The sequence below is a fragment of the Aspergillus terreus genome, genomic scaffold (assembly GCF_000149615.1).
Source record: "Aspergillus terreus NIH2624 scaffold_1 genomic scaffold, whole genome shotgun sequence".
Taxonomy (NCBI): domain Eukaryota; kingdom Fungi; phylum Ascomycota; class Eurotiomycetes; order Eurotiales; family Aspergillaceae; genus Aspergillus; species Aspergillus terreus.
Window position 1 is genome coordinate 669,933 of NT_165972.1, and position 16,281 is coordinate 686,213.

The 16,281-nt window shown below is 53.3% G+C and overlaps 8 protein-coding genes across 8 annotated transcripts; 6 read left to right on the forward strand and 2 right to left on the reverse strand.

Annotated features, from left to right (window-relative positions):
- Nucleotides 1–306: 306 nt before the first annotated feature.
- ATEG_00232 (uncharacterized protein) lies at nucleotides 307–1,091 on the reverse strand (the record flags this gene model as incomplete). Its single annotated transcript, XM_001210318.1, has 2 exons — nucleotides 307–338; nucleotides 623–1,091. The coding sequence occupies 2 exons, from the start codon at nucleotides 1,089–1,091 to the stop codon at nucleotides 307–309; spliced, it is 501 nt and encodes a 166-aa protein (XP_001210318.1).
- A 1,873-nt stretch (nucleotides 1,092–2,964) lies between these two features.
- Nucleotides 2,965–3,390, forward strand: ATEG_00233 (uncharacterized protein; the record flags this gene model as incomplete). Its single annotated transcript, XM_001210319.1, has 1 exon — nucleotides 2,965–3,390. The coding sequence occupies one exon, from the start codon at nucleotides 2,965–2,967 to the stop codon at nucleotides 3,388–3,390; it is 426 nt and encodes a 141-aa protein (XP_001210319.1).
- A 150-nt stretch (nucleotides 3,391–3,540) lies between these two features.
- ATEG_00234 (uncharacterized protein) lies at nucleotides 3,541–4,029 on the forward strand (the record flags this gene model as incomplete). Its single annotated transcript, XM_001210320.1, has 2 exons — nucleotides 3,541–3,837; nucleotides 4,009–4,029. The coding sequence occupies 2 exons, from the start codon at nucleotides 3,541–3,543 to the stop codon at nucleotides 4,027–4,029; spliced, it is 318 nt and encodes a 105-aa protein (XP_001210320.1).
- A 300-nt stretch (nucleotides 4,030–4,329) lies between these two features.
- ATEG_00235 (uncharacterized protein) lies at nucleotides 4,330–6,491 on the forward strand (the record flags this gene model as incomplete). Its single annotated transcript, XM_001210321.1, has 2 exons — nucleotides 4,330–4,714; nucleotides 4,777–6,491. The coding sequence occupies 2 exons, from the start codon at nucleotides 4,330–4,332 to the stop codon at nucleotides 6,489–6,491; spliced, it is 2,100 nt and encodes a 699-aa protein (XP_001210321.1).
- Nucleotides 6,492–8,002: 1,511 nt separating this feature from the next.
- Nucleotides 8,003–10,663, forward strand: ATEG_00236 (uncharacterized protein; the record flags this gene model as incomplete). The annotated part of the gene is made up of 3 exons (XM_001210322.1): nucleotides 8,003–8,719; nucleotides 8,772–10,164; nucleotides 10,221–10,663. The coding sequence occupies 3 exons, from the start codon at nucleotides 8,003–8,005 to the stop codon at nucleotides 10,661–10,663; spliced, it is 2,553 nt and encodes an 850-aa protein (XP_001210322.1).
- Nucleotides 10,664–11,250: 587 nt separating this feature from the next.
- On the forward strand, nucleotides 11,251–11,622 carry ATEG_00237 (uncharacterized protein; the record flags this gene model as incomplete). Its single annotated transcript, XM_001210323.1, has 2 exons — nucleotides 11,251–11,459; nucleotides 11,508–11,622. The coding sequence occupies 2 exons, from the start codon at nucleotides 11,251–11,253 to the stop codon at nucleotides 11,620–11,622; spliced, it is 324 nt and encodes a 107-aa protein (XP_001210323.1).
- Nucleotides 11,623–12,181: 559 nt separating this feature from the next.
- Nucleotides 12,182–13,068, forward strand: ATEG_00238 (uncharacterized protein; the record flags this gene model as incomplete). Its single annotated transcript, XM_001210324.1, has 2 exons — nucleotides 12,182–12,366; nucleotides 12,426–13,068. 2 exons carry the CDS (start codon nucleotides 12,182–12,184, stop codon nucleotides 13,066–13,068), a joined length of 828 nt encoding a protein of 275 aa, XP_001210324.1.
- Nucleotides 13,069–13,689: 621 nt separating this feature from the next.
- On the reverse strand, nucleotides 13,690–16,220 carry ATEG_00239 (uncharacterized protein; the record flags this gene model as incomplete). The annotated part of the gene is made up of 6 exons (XM_001210325.1): nucleotides 13,690–13,799; nucleotides 13,853–14,042; nucleotides 14,106–14,863; nucleotides 14,913–15,024; nucleotides 15,085–15,593; nucleotides 15,707–16,220. 6 exons carry the CDS (start codon nucleotides 16,218–16,220, stop codon nucleotides 13,690–13,692), a joined length of 2,193 nt encoding a protein of 730 aa, XP_001210325.1.
- Nucleotides 16,221–16,281: the final 61 nt, after the last annotated feature.

Here is a 16,281-nt window from a genome sequence, read left to right on the forward strand (position 1 = left end):
GCGACGCCATCCCAGGGTGGAAATGTCTCTGCAGAATTGCTTCCCTCAAGGGTCATTTCCATTGCTTAGCGCGTCATAGCGATCGTGGACTACTCGCACGAGTATAACGACGACCCCAGGATTCGTACCGGGCACCAGTCCTGCTGGCATAAGCCGAAGCAAGGCCACTGGCTTGGCGGCTGACCTCCCACTAGGTTATCCGTGACAGATTAGAGGAAAACATCTGAAATTGCCCTCCATAACTTGCAACGTCAACACCATTGTAGAGTATCATACTTGTTTATTTTTTTTCTTTTTTTTTTATCCCTATGTCTTTGTTGATGCGGGTTTCTGATTTCCTATATCGTGTTTCCAGGTAAGTTGCGCATTCACCTGTTCAACACACACCCTACCCGCATATATATATTGCATCGGCTGCTTGCGACTACAACTACCACAGCACCAACAGCCATGGATAACACAGGACCGTGTTTATCGACTCATCATGTTAAAGAAGCTAGAAAACCAGTACATTCTCGGAAAATCCCACAGAGTCCAAATGACACCAGACACAGACGACAGGAAACAAAAGTAAGACAATCTGCCGGTCAGCATCACTCATCTTCCTCGCCCGTGTTCTCACCATCAGCGTTGTCGCCGTCTGGATCCTCAGTAATCCCTTCCTCTTCGTCCTCATCATTGTCCTCGCCGTCTTTATCCGACCGTGCATCCTCATAGTCATTGCCGCCTCTCGCAGTCCCATTATCCCCAACCTTACACACCGCACCCCCATCCTTTCTGAGGTCTGCAAGGCCCTTTCGCGGCTTCCAGCCACCAAGGGGTCTGGTAGCATTGGTTCCGTTGCTCTTCGGCTCGTCCAGCTTTAGACGTAAACTCCACGACTCTTCTGCGCCCACGACACGACGGTGGACAGGGGCACCGTAGTTGTAAACGCCGTGCCTGAAGGGAAAGGCGAGGGGCGCTCCTCTGACACCGGTATAGGCGACTTCTTCTTGTTCCTCTGTCGGACGAGGAATAGGATATGGCGCGACCAGTGTAGACATGCTGAGGACGGCAGCGGCCGCAATCATCATGTCCTTCACAGCGACCATGTTGAAAGGTGTCCGAGAGATGTGTTCCTCCAAGGCCGAGTGCTTGACCTTCTCTCAGTAATGCCGCAGGGAATGTCTTCCAGAGATTAAGGGGGTTCCGCCCACCTAGCGATACTAAAGCAAAGCAGTCCTGATGCGGGAGTGGTATCACGATAGTCTTGCGTAGATGGCCGAGAGACGAGGTGCGCGAGAAAACAAGAGTTATAGGTATTCAGAACTGACACATGGTACTGGACACCTTGAGGAAAGAAAAACGAAAAGTGCCGTAATTAGATGGCGAACATGACAAAATAATAAAGTAAAGGTCGGGTTGGCCTGTGGATGATGCAAGAAAACCGTGGTATCCCAGCAGAAATGAGAGTTAGGTTGTGTTCCTCCTATGGTTCACCTCGAATGGCTGTGTAGGCTTTCCCTTATTGACCACAAATATCGAAGAATGCGCCCTGAATCATTTTCTCTGACGGGCCTTTAGAACCAAATGTACTTATATATCGTGCATACCTATTGCATAGAACGAGACCGACGACACCAACATCACATTCACAACTGCGCAGCACAAAAGACCAAGAAGGAGGAGTCTAGAGCTATAGAATGTTTATGATATTGTCTCCTGTAAGTGTAAGTGTGCAAGTATAGTCGAAGAAAGTGATCTGGCTAGCCACACTGCTATCTGTATACGAGTTAGTACCTGTTCCATATGCAGCAATGAACCTTTTCTTTTCCCCCTTTTCTTTTCTTTTTTTTCTCTTTTTCTTGTTGCCGAGAAAGGCAGAGCAAAGTGCCAATCTTTCCCGGTCGACAATGGCGCATTTAGGTCAAAAAGAAAGTTAGTCTGATGTTACTCAGATGATGTCGTGTTGAGGTAGGGATAAGTCCACAACCTTTGTTCATATCAAGCGCATGACACAGATGGGAGTCATAGATATACGAGTGACTAATTCATGATACCAAGAAGACATGGATCTAGGTAACGACCAAGGCTGCAGAAGGGGAAGGCTCCTGGTACGACATTTGTTTTCTATACCATCAAAGCTTACAGGAATTGGCGATAATTTTGAATGCTGTCTACGCATGCGCCTCATGGACATCAACTTATCACACCGACCTGTTTGTTTCAGGTGTTCCTGGGAATTTAGGTTATGATTTTATCCAAAGCTAACAGATGTACGCTCTGCATCTGTATACATCGGGTGACTCGGCTTCCAAGACTAACGACTACCCATACACACCGAGATTCAGAATAATGAGAAAGTCTACTGGCAGCAGTTATCATACCACCGGGAGTAATCCCTGACACGATACCCGAGTGGTTTGTGAGTAGCAACAGTCATTCGTTGCGTCCACTCCATGTGATCCGACGTAGGTACTCACCACGGCAAGAGAGACCACCCATTCCTGCCACGACAAACATACAGGTTTTGCTAACATAAGTAAGGTACCCTACGAGAGCCGAATGGCCATGCGCGAAAGCAAAGACGGCCAATTGTCACTCTCCCAACGCTCAGCGCGGCGAGCGCAGCATAACGGAGTATGGCCCCGGAGGTAGCGGAGGCAGTGGGGCATCAATCTCAGTCCCATAATTATGCATTATTATCTGCGTAATATGCCGCGGCTTTCTTCGAAATTAATACACCATATAGACAGGCGGAGAACCCACCACTTCGTAACTACTGGACCCGACGCCGAAGTGCCCCCGATCATGTGAGGGAGCGCAGGTGGTCTTGACGATTCATCCTACCACAACGGAACGCAACTCGCAATTGACTTTTCATCTCTCTTCCCATACCCCATACTCATCTTGTCCTTAGCAAGGGATCCTATGTTCTATTTCTCCCCCCTACTTTGAATACCGTTCACCCTTAACCCTCCAAACATGGTACCGACCCCCTTCCGCAACTTCTTGAAGAAGCCCGCGGCGCCAAATGGCGGGGTTATCGATAGCAACGACGGCAATCGTCTATCCGCCGAAAGCCACCGGTCCACGCCTCTATCCATCCGGAAAAGCTGCGAGAATGAACCTCCTGAATATAAATTAAGTGGTACGCCTTTTGCTCTTTCGGATGGAACGTGTTGTCTAATCTCTAGTCCAACCTGTTCAGTCGTCGATGACAACGGCGCCTATCTACCGGTATACAGCTCCCTTCCCGGCCAGGTGTATCCTGGCGACCGTGCGCATGACCAGAATCAGGCTAATAATCGCGGACGTCATTCAGCCATCACCACCGGAGAAAACGAGTCTCTGGCGCAAATACCCTGGATCTTCACGATCATCAAACAATCACCGCAATCTAGTCGATGAAAATGAACCCTTCTCCATATCCCGAGAATCGTTCGATTCATATCGCCGATCGTTCGTGAGTACCCCCTCTTGCGCCACAAGCCCCGAGTCTCGCTGACTCCAGTTCCCCAGGACATCTCTGCTCGCTCCCCCGTAAGCTACAGCGACACAATGCCCTCCCGTACCTCGCTCGACTCGCGCTTCTCTCGCATCACATCTACCTCGGCAGTGCAGACAGGTCTCGACAAGCAGCCCGCGGCGATGGAGGAGGAACAATTCGAAGACGTAGGACTAGACGACGACGAGGCCAAGCCCAAGAAGAAGGGCATATTCTCGCGTCTCGGCGACTTTACGAGCGATTCCCCGTCGTCGGGCAGCTCGCGATTCCACATACCGGGCAGGAAACGAGGACAGAGCAACGTAGGCTCAGAACTAGGCCCCATGAATTCCGCACCAGCAACCGACGAGGTGCGTGAGGGCTGAACCTGGATGACTGGGGATACCATTTTCTATACCGGGGGTAATTACTGGGCGTACGACAGCCGGGCGTTTTGGGGGTCGTGAAAGGCGAGGGATTCTCTCCTGCCTGTTTCTGGCGTCTCTTGGTTCATGTTGATGACGGTGATGATGACTTGGTAGGGCTGTGTGTATAACATGTAATGATTCCACGCGTTCATATGATAGACTCTCTGTTTATACTACAAGCCCTATTGATTTAACGTCTATCGTAAATAGCCAATCCTCACCATTGTGCATCCCGACAGTCAGGATCGCGGCCTTATCAGTGGTTGCAAACAAGCCAAACATCGCCGACCGCCCGTCGCGGAAGAAAAAAAAAAGCTACAGCGGCAGTAAATCGAGCAGAAAAATTACACCGCGGGCGACACTTGCTTGACTCCACCTGTTTGTTTCTTACAACCTCGCCGTTGATTTCAAAGTTATATTATAAGAAACGTCGCAATGGTCGGTGTCAAGCGTCCGGTCGACGCTGGTGACGAGCGCAATGGGAAACGGACCAAGACGAAGACAGCGCCCGTTGTCTCCAAGAAAGCCAAATCCGCGCCGGTGAAGAAGTCCTCTAAGCCCGAGCCCAAGAAGAGCGCGAAGACCAACAAGAAGGATAAGAAACCTTCCAAGAAGAAGGTAGAGGAAGAGGAGGAGCTGGATGACGACGATGACGACTTTGACCTGGACGATCTCTCGGATTCGGAGGGCGACGCCCAGGATGAGGACGTGGACATGGATTCTGCAAGCGATGAAGACGCTGCAGAGGCCGAGGAAGACGAAGAGGATAGCAAGGACGAGAAGAAGTCAAAGTCTACGAATTCGGCGGAAGCCGCGAAAAGTATGATCACCACGAGGCTCCTACGCCATTACAACATTGGACTAACAGGCTACTTGTAACAGACAAAAATGCCTCTCGCGAATCGCATGCGAAACAAAAAGCCCTCCTGCAGGAGCGTAAAGCAGCGAAACCCAACGCCGATATGATCCAACGTTCCAAGAAACTGTGGGAGCGTCTGCGCCGCAAGTCACACGTTCCCCTCGAGGAGAGAAAGAAGCTCATCGCGGAGCTGTTTGAAATCATCACCGGAAAAGTTAGGGACTTTGTTTTCAAGCACGATTCCGTCCGTGTCATCCAGACCGCTCTGAAATACGCGAATGCCGAGCAACGGAAGCAGATTGCATCTGAGCTCAAGGGCCACTACAACGAACTGGCCCAGAGCCGGTATGCGAAGTTCTTGATCGGCAAGCTTATTGTCCACGGTGATAAGGAGATCCGGGACATGATCATCCCCGAGTTCTACGGCCATGTCAAGCGTCTTATCCGGCACCCGGAGGCGTCGTGGATCCTGGACGACATCTACCGGCAGGTTGCGACTAAGGAGCAGAAGGCGAACCTGCTCCGGGAATGGTATGGTCCGGACTTTGCGCTTTTCAGAGACAACGACGGAAAGCCCGTGACCGCGGACCTTGTGGAGATTCTCAAGGCGCACCCAGAAAAGAGAACCCCTATCATGCATTTCCTCCACGAACTCATCAACCAGCTGGTGCAGAAGCGCACATCGGGCTTCACCATGCTGCACGATGCCATGCTCCAGTACTTCCTTAGCACGAAACCCGGCAGCGAGGAAGCCAACGAGTTCATCGAACTGCTCAAGGGAGACGAAGAAGGCGACTTGGTCAAGAACTTGGCGTTCACCCAGTCGGGCTCGCGTGTGATGTGCCTTGCGTTGGCCTATTCCAATGCCAAGGACCGCAAGCTGCTTACTCGGTTCTACAGAGACACCATCAAGATGATGGCTGGTGATCCGTACGGACACACGGTTCTGCTGGCCGCCTACGAAGTCATCGATGACACCAAACTTACCTCGAAATTGGTGTTCCCGGAGTTGCTGAACCAGAGCCTTGACGCCGAGGCTCGCAACGAAGAGCTCCTCTTCCAGGTCAATGATCTGACCGCACGCATCCCCATCCTGTACCCCTTTGCTGGCGACCGGGTGAAGTGGCTTCTCCCGGAGGCGGATAACGACATCCTCAAGGAGGTCCGCGATATCCGACAGGAGACCTCAAAGAAGGATCCGGCCATTCGTCGCCAGGAACTAGTCAAGGCCGCTTCTCCTACGGTGCTGGAGCTGATCGCGGCCCGAGCCGACACTCTCCTTGAGACGAGTTTCGGGTGCCAGTTCATTGCCGAGGTCCTCTTCGAGGCGGACGGCGACAAGAGCGCCGCGCTCCAGGCGGTCGCCGTGGCGGCCAAGTCCCGCGCCGACACCAAAGACTCCCCCTTCGTGGGACGTCTGTTGAAATCTCTCGTCCAAGGCGGACGGTTCAACAGTGCCGAGAAGACAGTGGAGAAGGTGCAGCCGCCGCTGAACTTCCACGGTCTGCTGTATGAGCAGATCCAGGACGAAATCATGTCGTGGGCCACGGGCTCCAACGTGTTCGTGGTTGTGGCTCTGACAGAGTCGGACGAATTCGAGAAGAAGGCGGAACTGCTGAAGACTCTGAAGAAGGGCAAGAAGGGCTTGGAGAAGGCCGCGGCGGAGTCGGGCACGGAGGGCAAGAAGAAGGGTAGTCCGACCAGCAGTGGAGCTAAACTGTTGCTGGAGAAGATCTGATAGAGTTGGATGGGCATGATATCCGGCTGGTTTGTTGCATCATTTGTTCTGTTTCTTTCTGTACAGGGTCTGCGATTATTACATAGGTTAGGATTAAGGAAACCAAAAGCATTTTCCATTTTCCTTTCATTTGTTCATTTCGCTGATTGAGCAGGACGTAAGACCGATTCAGCTGCACAGGGTCTTGGAACGGTGGAGCGTAGGACCCTAACTCGACCTATCCGATGGGAAACCCCGTATACTCCGGATATGTTCCTTACCAAGTCGCAGATGAAATGATTTAAGGGTAGAGAGGAGGACAAGTAATCAAGTCGTATGCAGGCGCATGCAAGGCTTGACACATACGGAGCTGGTGTGGTACGAGTTAACAATGAAGACGAAGCGCAATTTTATTCAGTCCAGGGTTTAATCCCAACATTCTCAATCTCTTAATAGACAGAATATGAGGTAGTTATAAGACGGCAGAGGTACCTTATCTACTCCGTATTGTACAAACGTGGACGGGTGCAAGATTTCCCCTGCGGAACCTGGGCGGTTTCAGGGGGAACAATAACAACAATAATAATAACAATGCGGAAGTTGGGCGCAAGGATGCTAACTAAATTAGCCAAGTTAGCCCCATGATTCTGGTCGGGTCCAGATGAGGATCTCCATCTGCAGGTGGTCTGGTCCACCGTTCCAGATGCCGGCGTTGTTTGGTAGCGGCCTTTGCTGTTCATCGGGGTTCTCCATGCAGGAATACGGAGTACTCACCTGTTGTCCCTGTCTATAGCGCATGTGGTCTGGATCAACACTGGACAAAGGGTTTCTTGACAGCCAGTCTGCTGGGAATGAAGTTATATCTGTCTCCCCTCTACTCTGGTGGAAATGAATCCCGACGACGGCAATACAACGGTGGACGATCTCCTCGGCTCGGATCCCTACCAGATTTGGCCTGGTAGCGAAGAGAAAAAAAGGGTTAGGAGTTAGTACATAGTTAGTACGGAGGGGACAGACGGAGCCATCGCTGGTGTCTGTATTCTTCTGTATTCTTGTTATTATTTGATTCTTGTGGTCGGGTTTGATTAGGGAGGGAGAATCCCACCCCGTCACTTGAGATCATCGTTCGTCTCTCTTTTTTTCCCATCTCCCCGTCTTGACTTGCTCTTCTTTCTGCCCTCCAGCCTTACGCTAATACCTACTTAATTCGTAATTTCTAATTCGTCCTATTCTCGCCTCTTGGTTTTTGACGTTCTTCCTTCTTTTCGAAAAAAACTCACTTTCTTTGTGGACTCCTAGCGCAGTCACCGCACGAGCTCTCTCCAACGGTCTTGCGACAACTTTCGCACCACCAATCCCACCAGACGGTGCTGCCCACCGATCTGCCTCTAGAGAATCTACCTACTCTCCCCCGACCTGCAGATGGACTAACCGGACGTCGCGTTTCTGCCCGTCCGTGAACTGGATTATTTCACGACACGCGTGTTGCTTCCCCAAACACCATATCACGTACTATGCCCAGTACTTCCACCATGGAGGACTCGCGCCCTCCTCCGCCGCCTATCCCACCGTCTCCGACACTATCGAACCCAGATATGATCCTGCCTTTCGACCAAAATGAACGCGAATCCTCCACGCCGTCTCCCCCCTTCAACCTCCCGTCCTTGTCGCATCTCCAATCGTTCTACGAGAACCGAGCCGTTCCCAATGACTACGGCGTAGAGGTGACAAGGAACAACGCGCAACCGGGTGGTGGCTGGCGACAGAAGACATACCCCCGTCATACCTGGTTACACGAAGGCCATGACGCTGCTAGTCGTCGGCTGTCAGATATAGGAGAGGAAGATACGTCATCGCCGACATATCTAGGGGGATTCGCGAAGAATTCGCATGTGCCACATGCCGCGCGCATCGCTGGATCGCCCAAGTTGCAGCTCCCGGACCATACAGAGGCAAGAGAGGCGGCGGAATGGAGCAGCTCGTCAAGCTCCACCATGAGCGCACCCAGCGAATCGCCGATGGACGGCAACACACACACGGAATCCGGAGTCGCCGCGGAGGTCCACAACACAGAGAGCTTCCCGCTGCGGGATACGGTGCGCGCCCTTCAGCAAGGTGTAAACGGGGACCCGTCGCGCCTGAGTGTCATCTCGACGACGGAGGAAGGAGGCCCCGCGGACGAGCTATCGTCGGTGATTCTGAGCAGTGAGGCGGAGAGGATCCTGGAAAATGCGAAAAAGCGGCTCACGGTATGTGCAATCGATCCCGTCTCGTGGCGTTGTTGACTGACTCGTGTGTTAGCTCATGGAGGGTAATCTGACCCGCGCTCGTTCGTCCATGCGCATGTCACCATCACTTTCGGCGTCGCCAACGCCGTCCGTTGGAAACCAGTCGCTTGGGCTGGGACAGCCAGTCGGGGGCTTGTATCAGTCGATTTCTCGTGCGGACCGTAGGACGTCGGTGCTTCGTCCGCGCGCCACGTATAATTCGTCGCAGGACACGACCAACAACAGACACTCCCGGGTTTACAGCGAAACGCATATTCCGTCATCTGACCAACCCAACTACACTGGTGTTTCGCGGTCTCTCAGTGCGCTGGGCTCGAGCAGCACCTCGAATTTCAATGGCGATGACCGCTCCTTTCGCTACGAACCGACTCGAGCGTATCTTACGCATCGCGCATCAGTATCGTCTATGAATCGACCGCGCCGCATGACTCCTTCGCCCTTGAAGGAGGAGGCCTCTGCTGATGCGTCGCAGGGGCTAGGCATATCGACAGAAGACAAAGAGAATAGAATTTCTAATATCGACGACTTCAATTCCACCTATCCGCAACAAGACCCGCCATCCCGCTCACAGTCGCAACTCCACGTGAGGGACTTGCAGGACCAGATGAAGGGACTTCACATCAAGATCTCCAGTCTCAAAGTGAAAACACAAGAGGATAACCTACGCCGCCGCAGCCTGCAAAGCCTACGGACCCCAAGCCCGTTCACAGCAGCTGATCAGTATTACACCAATGGCTTGGAGCTGAAGGAAACCCGCAGCAACCCGAGTCCGAGCCTGCAACAAGGGCGTTTCACCGAGAACCGACAGGTTCGACAGGGCGGGAATGGATCATCCAGGGCGGGTTCAAGCCTTCCTACTAGTTACGACGGGACTGATGGTTCGACGTCGAAACGCGCCTCTGGGACAGGATCCCAAGCCATTGAACCGGCAAACAACGCTGACGACGATGGACAGTCGGTTATCGAAAGTCTCTACGAGGATGCTGAGGAGGGTGACTACTATACAGATGATTCGTCGGGTTCGGAAATCGACCGCGAGGCTCTGAACGAGATCTTACGCGAGCCGCTGGATGAGGACTTGCAAGACCCGTTGGATCAGTTCCCAGCGGTGCCCCATGGCGCAGATTCTACACCCCATGAGGAACGGGAGGACGCGTTCGATTATGAACACTTCATTCTTCATAGCGCGTTGGGTAACTACACGCGGTCGAGGATGCGCCGACCCAGTGACGCTTCGGATACCTCTGTTGAGACAACCAGACCAATCCAAAGCCGTCGGTCGGTGCGTCACTCACGAGCGAACAGCGGGGCGTCATTGTCTACCGTGGCAACATTCGCGACTGCAACTGAAGGGGGTCATGATGATATCGACAGTGTCCTCTACTGGGATAGGAAATTCAACGATGGTGAGATCCTGTTCACACCCCGTCTACGAAGAACATTTAACACTAACCGCTGGCAGAACTTCACCATCGTTATCCTGATCCCGAGGAAGCACAACCCTCCAGCGGCAGTGAATCGGAGAATATGGGAACACCACGGGCTCTCCGAAAGCAACCCAGCCGCAAGAGCGGAATGAACAATCGCGGCGATGTGCAACCAGCCGTACAGCGATCTGAATCTGCGATGACGGGCTCTGCCACTCCGACGTCTCTGGTCTCTTCCCTCGTCTCGACGGTGAGAGCGGCATCTAGCCCCCATCCCAAGTCCGCGGAAAACGGCAACATGGGGATCAACGACGACGACACTCGTCTTCTGGAACAGCTGTTTCAGAGCCTCGGAAATGTGTGTATGGACCTTCAGGCGATCACGACCTCCCCGGAACCTGATGCGAAGAAAGCGCGGCTGCTGCGACGGCGTTTGGACGCTGCGCGGCGTGTTCTCGACGGAGAGCTGGATACTTAGCGATTTAAGTGTATGGTGGACTGTAGTGAGATCCTGAGGAGTGTTGTCTCGGGCAGAGTGCTGGTGTTTTTGAGCTTGATACCCATGTATTGTGGATTCTTCAGATCTAGTTCTTGTATATATTTGCTAGGTACGGCCTATTGCATATAGTTGACACAGTAGGTATTTTCTACGGTACTGACGTAGGTACTCCATAGTAAGCAATCCCCACCCGAGCACGTGGAGCCGACGCGCCACGCGACGAGCCAATTTGTTCCTCACGATCCCAATATCAACAACGCCTTTGCGCCTGATTCATTGTCCACGTCGCAGTGATCCATACGGATTCCAACAAGTCTCCATACAATCTTTGCTAGTCATCCCTCCCGGCAAACTTGCGCGCACCTGGCTCATTGATCAGTTCGCAAGCGACCCCCGCGGCTGTGGCTGCAGCTGCATACGGAGTCTAGTATCCAGATTGGGAACTGTTAGTGGCATCCAACGCGACCAGCCCCTCCATCATCATCAAGCCATACGTCACATCTGGTCCATGCTCGCGGCTTCTCATCGACTCAATCGCAAGACTCGGGTCTCCAACACGATCCAAAATGTATTCATCACACCCGTCTCGCCGTCTGCTCATCTTCCAAGAGGCGCGCAATCCGCAGAACCCGGCTGAGATCGTGTATCTGCCTGTCAACAAGCTGGGTCTGCCCATTTGCGGGACTCCCCCGGAGCTTCCATCGATATTGGAGCTCCCCCTGCGGATCCTCAGGGCTTTCACGGAGATCTTCAACCAGCCGAAGTATAAGGGGTGGTATGTTGGGATGTCTAGTTTGTCCTACATGTACTGATCAGCTTACAGGTCGGTCATGGGCGCGGGACCATACCATGATACATCGGAGGAAGGCAAATTCTACGCCGTGCTCCTCGAACAGGTCAAGGACCCATTGGCCCAGGATACGTCCAGTGTGGCGTAGGGCTGTTCTGACGCTGTATGACTGATGAGCTCTATTCGTCTTTGCATTCTAATGATTGGTTGGTCCGTTCGTGCTGAACGAACTGCGTGAATTTGCGTCTATATGGGATGGGCTTCGCCACTCTTCTATTGGTGGTGAAAGTGGACTTGCTGTTGTTCTATCTTATTCTTGTCTATATTGTGATTCACGATACCATTTTCTCATCTTCTGTTTGGCTGTGGCTCTTGTGAATTGCCTCTCTGACGGTGATTGCCATGGTATATTCACTAACTACAGTGGCGTTTCCTGTCTTCAACAGGCACACCGTCACTGTGCACATTAAAGGCGATTCCCTCTATATCCAGAGGTATTTATACCTGGAAATTTCTCCATCTTCATGCGTTTTCTTCCTCCCTCTACCATTCTCGTACATACTCCTCTTCCATCCTTCTTATCACATACCAATTCTATCCATACCGAACAAAACATATTCTTTAACCATCCTCAAAACAATGACCGTGAGTACCACACCTCCATCAACCAAGTACATCAGCTAACCACCAGACAGGACTCCGCCACCATGTCTCCCATTCTCCTCCTCATCTTCAAGGAGTACGCGGGCAAATACCACCTCCTCAACGCCCCAGGGCTGCCCGTCAAGACCGTGACATCCCTGATCAACTCGAGTAACACCAGTCCATTCGTCGACACTATGCTCCTGATGTCCGCCACCGACGTCCTCACCGACGCCCGCTTCTCCGGCTAGTAAGTCCCCATCATCTCCCCAACGAACCAACAACCACGCAACTAACCCCACCCATCAGCGCCTACAGGAGCAGCTTCTACGCCTCCAAACCCGCCCACGTCTACGTCCTGCTCGAAAAGCACGACGACCCCCTCGAAGACGACTACGAGACTATCGCCCACCCGCTCCCCAAGATCCCCGAGCCCAGCGTCGGCGTGCAGACCGACCTCGACGCTCCCCACGCCCCGGACTGGGGCACCGCGTCGTGGTTCCCCGGTGACGACAGCAAGTTCAATGTTGCCCCCGTCGCCGCCGCCAAGGGCGTCTACGAGAACTACCCCGGCGGCTACTTCTACAAGTACATCACGCCCTCCAGCACCAACAGGACCGCCGCCGCAAGCGAGAACGACGCGCAGCTCTCCAACACCACCACCTCCAGCCACACCGTTGCGCTCGCACAGTCGGTGTGCGACTGGGACCACCACCCCGCCGAGAACCTGGACGAGTGGTGTGATGCGCGCGCCGACGACGTGCTCAGCGTCGCGACCACCGAACCCTACGAGGAGGGGTTCTACGAGGCCTACTATGGCAAACGGGGCGGGTCTGGGGCTGTGGACGATGCTACCCCCGAGACTGAGACTGTTCAGACTCCTGGCAATCAGGAATGGCATCCTCGTGAGGCGTTTGTCCAGGACGAGTGGGCGAAGCCGGCGAGGTGGTAGATTAGGGGATGGTTAGGTCTGCTGGATTTCTGATGCGATGTGATCTTTCTGTTATCTATTTTCTTTCTAATGGCGGAGGATTGTAATTGATGTTGCTCTTCCAATTCCTGTTATCCTTACTTGGTTTTTGTTGTTATTTTTAGTTTGCTCGGTTTGTTAATTCAATTGGGGTTCGCGAGACATACAGACATCGTAGAAGACATGTAGGACTGATTTGTGGAAAGCACGGAAGTTGGACGTACTCCAGAGTTGACTATCTACACTAGTCCTTGTTGGGTCAGAAGAGAAATGCACAATTAGTCAGGCAATTCTCTAATCCTAGTGCCAACTAGGTATATCTCGTCAATCGCTACTCAAAGCTCATGTATAAGAAAGCTGTATGAACAGGACCCAGGCAATCTCAACTGACATCTAACTGAATTGGTATAGTTATAAGATAATGCTACAGTATTACAATAAGACTAGTCCCGGCATAACCCCCATATATTCTCAAATGATCCCGCCATTCGATTGTTGCCATAAACTAATGGTAGATTCAAGCCCGCTCAAACAAACTCTTTCATGGTCATTGGACCGGCGTCCTTTGGCTTCATCAGTAGTTCCTCCCGCGCATCAGTCGCATCAGCTGTAGGCATTGGTCAGAGGCAGCAGTTTCGCGCCGTATCGCAGGTCGAGGGAGCGAGAGTCGCTGCCGTCGTATACTGCGGCCTGTCGTTGTTCCAGGAATGCAGCTGCTCCGGCGTTAGTAAGGGTGACCCGAAGATAGGAAGGCGAGTAAACTTACGAGTAATCTTGATCATGTCGAACCAACGAGCAGCATTTTCGTCACTGCCCTCCACCGCCTTCAAGATACCGTCTTCCGGCCGCGGAGTGGCCTTGGGAGGTAGGCTGCGCATCTTCAACAGCATGTGCAGGATGTCCGAGAAGCGGTCACCCTGGCTTGCATAGTACGGCGGACGCTTGTCCAACGGCCACTGGGGGATGGGCATTAGAATGTCGAATGACTCTCCTGGCAAATCGTCAAACTGAAAACTTACCCGCTGCGCAAAAGCTTCGTCTTCCCACGTGCGGAACAGCCAGCAGGTTCTCTCCACACAGTTCAGGAGGATCAGGGCCACCAGGAATGTTTCAAACCAGCCACTCTGCTGGCGCTGGAGCAGTCGGCGCTCGAGGTCGTTCATGACCGACTTGCTCAACTGCGAAGCACGTCGCTCGGTGGCTGCACGCAGTTGGCTGCATAGAAGAGCATACGTCTCAGCATTAGCCACTTCGTCGATGGGCATACGGCCGTCATCGGACGGCTGAGCGAGCGAGTTCATCGAGGTAGGCGGCAGAGTCGGGTTGCAGTAGGTCTTCCAGCGAAGTTCCGAATCCACAAGGATATGTGTTGCAATCCAGAGCTCCAGCACCCGGTCCAAGAGCACATCCTTCTTCTGCTGGCTCAGTTCCGAGGCTAGCAACAAGGTAGGACGCATGAAATCTGACGTTTCGCGCTCGTAAAAAAGAGGTGCCGTCTTCTTGAAGTACATTTCGAGCTTTCCAGGAAGATCCTCAGTGTCGCTGTCTAGCAAGTACAGCTCCTGCATCGTACCCTGGAACTGCGTGTCATCCCCGAGTCCCTGCAGCTGAGGATCCAGGGTGGACGCGGAGGGTTTGTGGCCCTGAAGACCGCTGAATGTGACGTAGACCATGCTATCCTCGAAATGCGTCACCTCGATGCGCCCGGAGTAGTGCTCGAATTTGACATGGTTGCGGATTCCGCTGACGTCGTGATAGGCAAGGGTTGTATGCAAATCTAGGGTGGTCAATCTCGTTCCATGCTGATGGGGCGGTAGAACACATACGTGCGTTGAAGGATTCAAACTCTTCTGCGATGCGCGTCCGGATGCACGGATGCTTCCACAAACGAGCGCTTTCTACACTAGCGCATGTAGTACAGGGGCTGTCACCGGAGCACTAATAGTCTGTTAGCCACGCGTACTGACAGGACATCAAAACGGATATTATTGAACATACAGGCTTCTTGAGCATGCGACAACGAATGCACGCGCCCCGCTTCCGAACCTCCTGGACTTCTCGGCGTCTGGCAGCGGAAAATCGGCCGCGCACCTTCGGCTTCGTCGGTTTGGTCGAGTTGCCGAACTCGTTCACAAAGCCCTTTGCCTGCGAGTTCGGGTTCATCGCGATGGGGCGTGGGAAAGTCGCCGCCCGTTGAGTGGCTGCAGTCAGTGTGGGGTCGTGTTCTTGGAGGCTATCAAACAACAACTGTTCCTGGGTGGAGAGCTGCTGGTTCCACTGTCCCAACTTGGGCAGGCCATCGGGCATGTCATGATCCATCGTAAGACCCTGGGGGACCATTTCACTGGCGGACGCGGCGATCATGGACAGCTGTGACTGGCGGGCGTTCGAGGCGGGATCGGGGGTCAACGAAGCTTCCGCCAAGGAGGGCGACGCGGACGATGGCTGATCGCCCTGGGAGGTATTGGGGAGGGAAGGAAGGGCCGCGTTGGAGGCTTGAGGCGTCCCTACGGAGTTATTTTCATTAGCGCGCCACCAACAAAGCAGATCGAAGCCAACGTTGGACAAAGAAGCGGGACACGAGGAAAGCCCAGGGGGAACCGGGGGGTAGAGCGCTTACCAGGCGGCTTCACGTCCTCCTCCACGTGTTCGGACTGAGGAAGCTGACCCTGGAAGCCTTCAGCTTCGAGCGCCGGGTCAACGACGACTGTTTTTCCTCCAACGGTGACGGATTGAGTGTATGCGGCACCGCCGCGTTTGTTCTGGTCGGAGGAGACCGCGCCAACCTGTCGCGAAGCTTCGGCTAAAACATTGAGGCCATCGAAGTTTTGTCGCGTGGTAAATGGCATATCCACCCCTTTGCCTTTACCTTGACCCGCAGCGCTCGGGTCCTTATTCTGATCGCCGTCGGTGATATCGGGGAGATCGTGGAGGCGCAGGAGGACGCGTTGTCGGTCGCAAAGCGGGATGGCTTGACACTTTTTCACGAGGTGATTGGTGAGACTGTCGATGCGACCCTTGGGGAATTTCTCGCCACAGGCCTTGCACGTATGTTGATAACGATTGCTAGCGTCCTCGAGCTTCTGACCTCGAATAAAGAACTCGAGGATGAGCTGGTTTGGCTTGCGACCCATGGTTAGGGTGCGAGAGGATATGGGGTGGCAGAAAAAGAGGACTCGAATGGAAGGGTCGGGA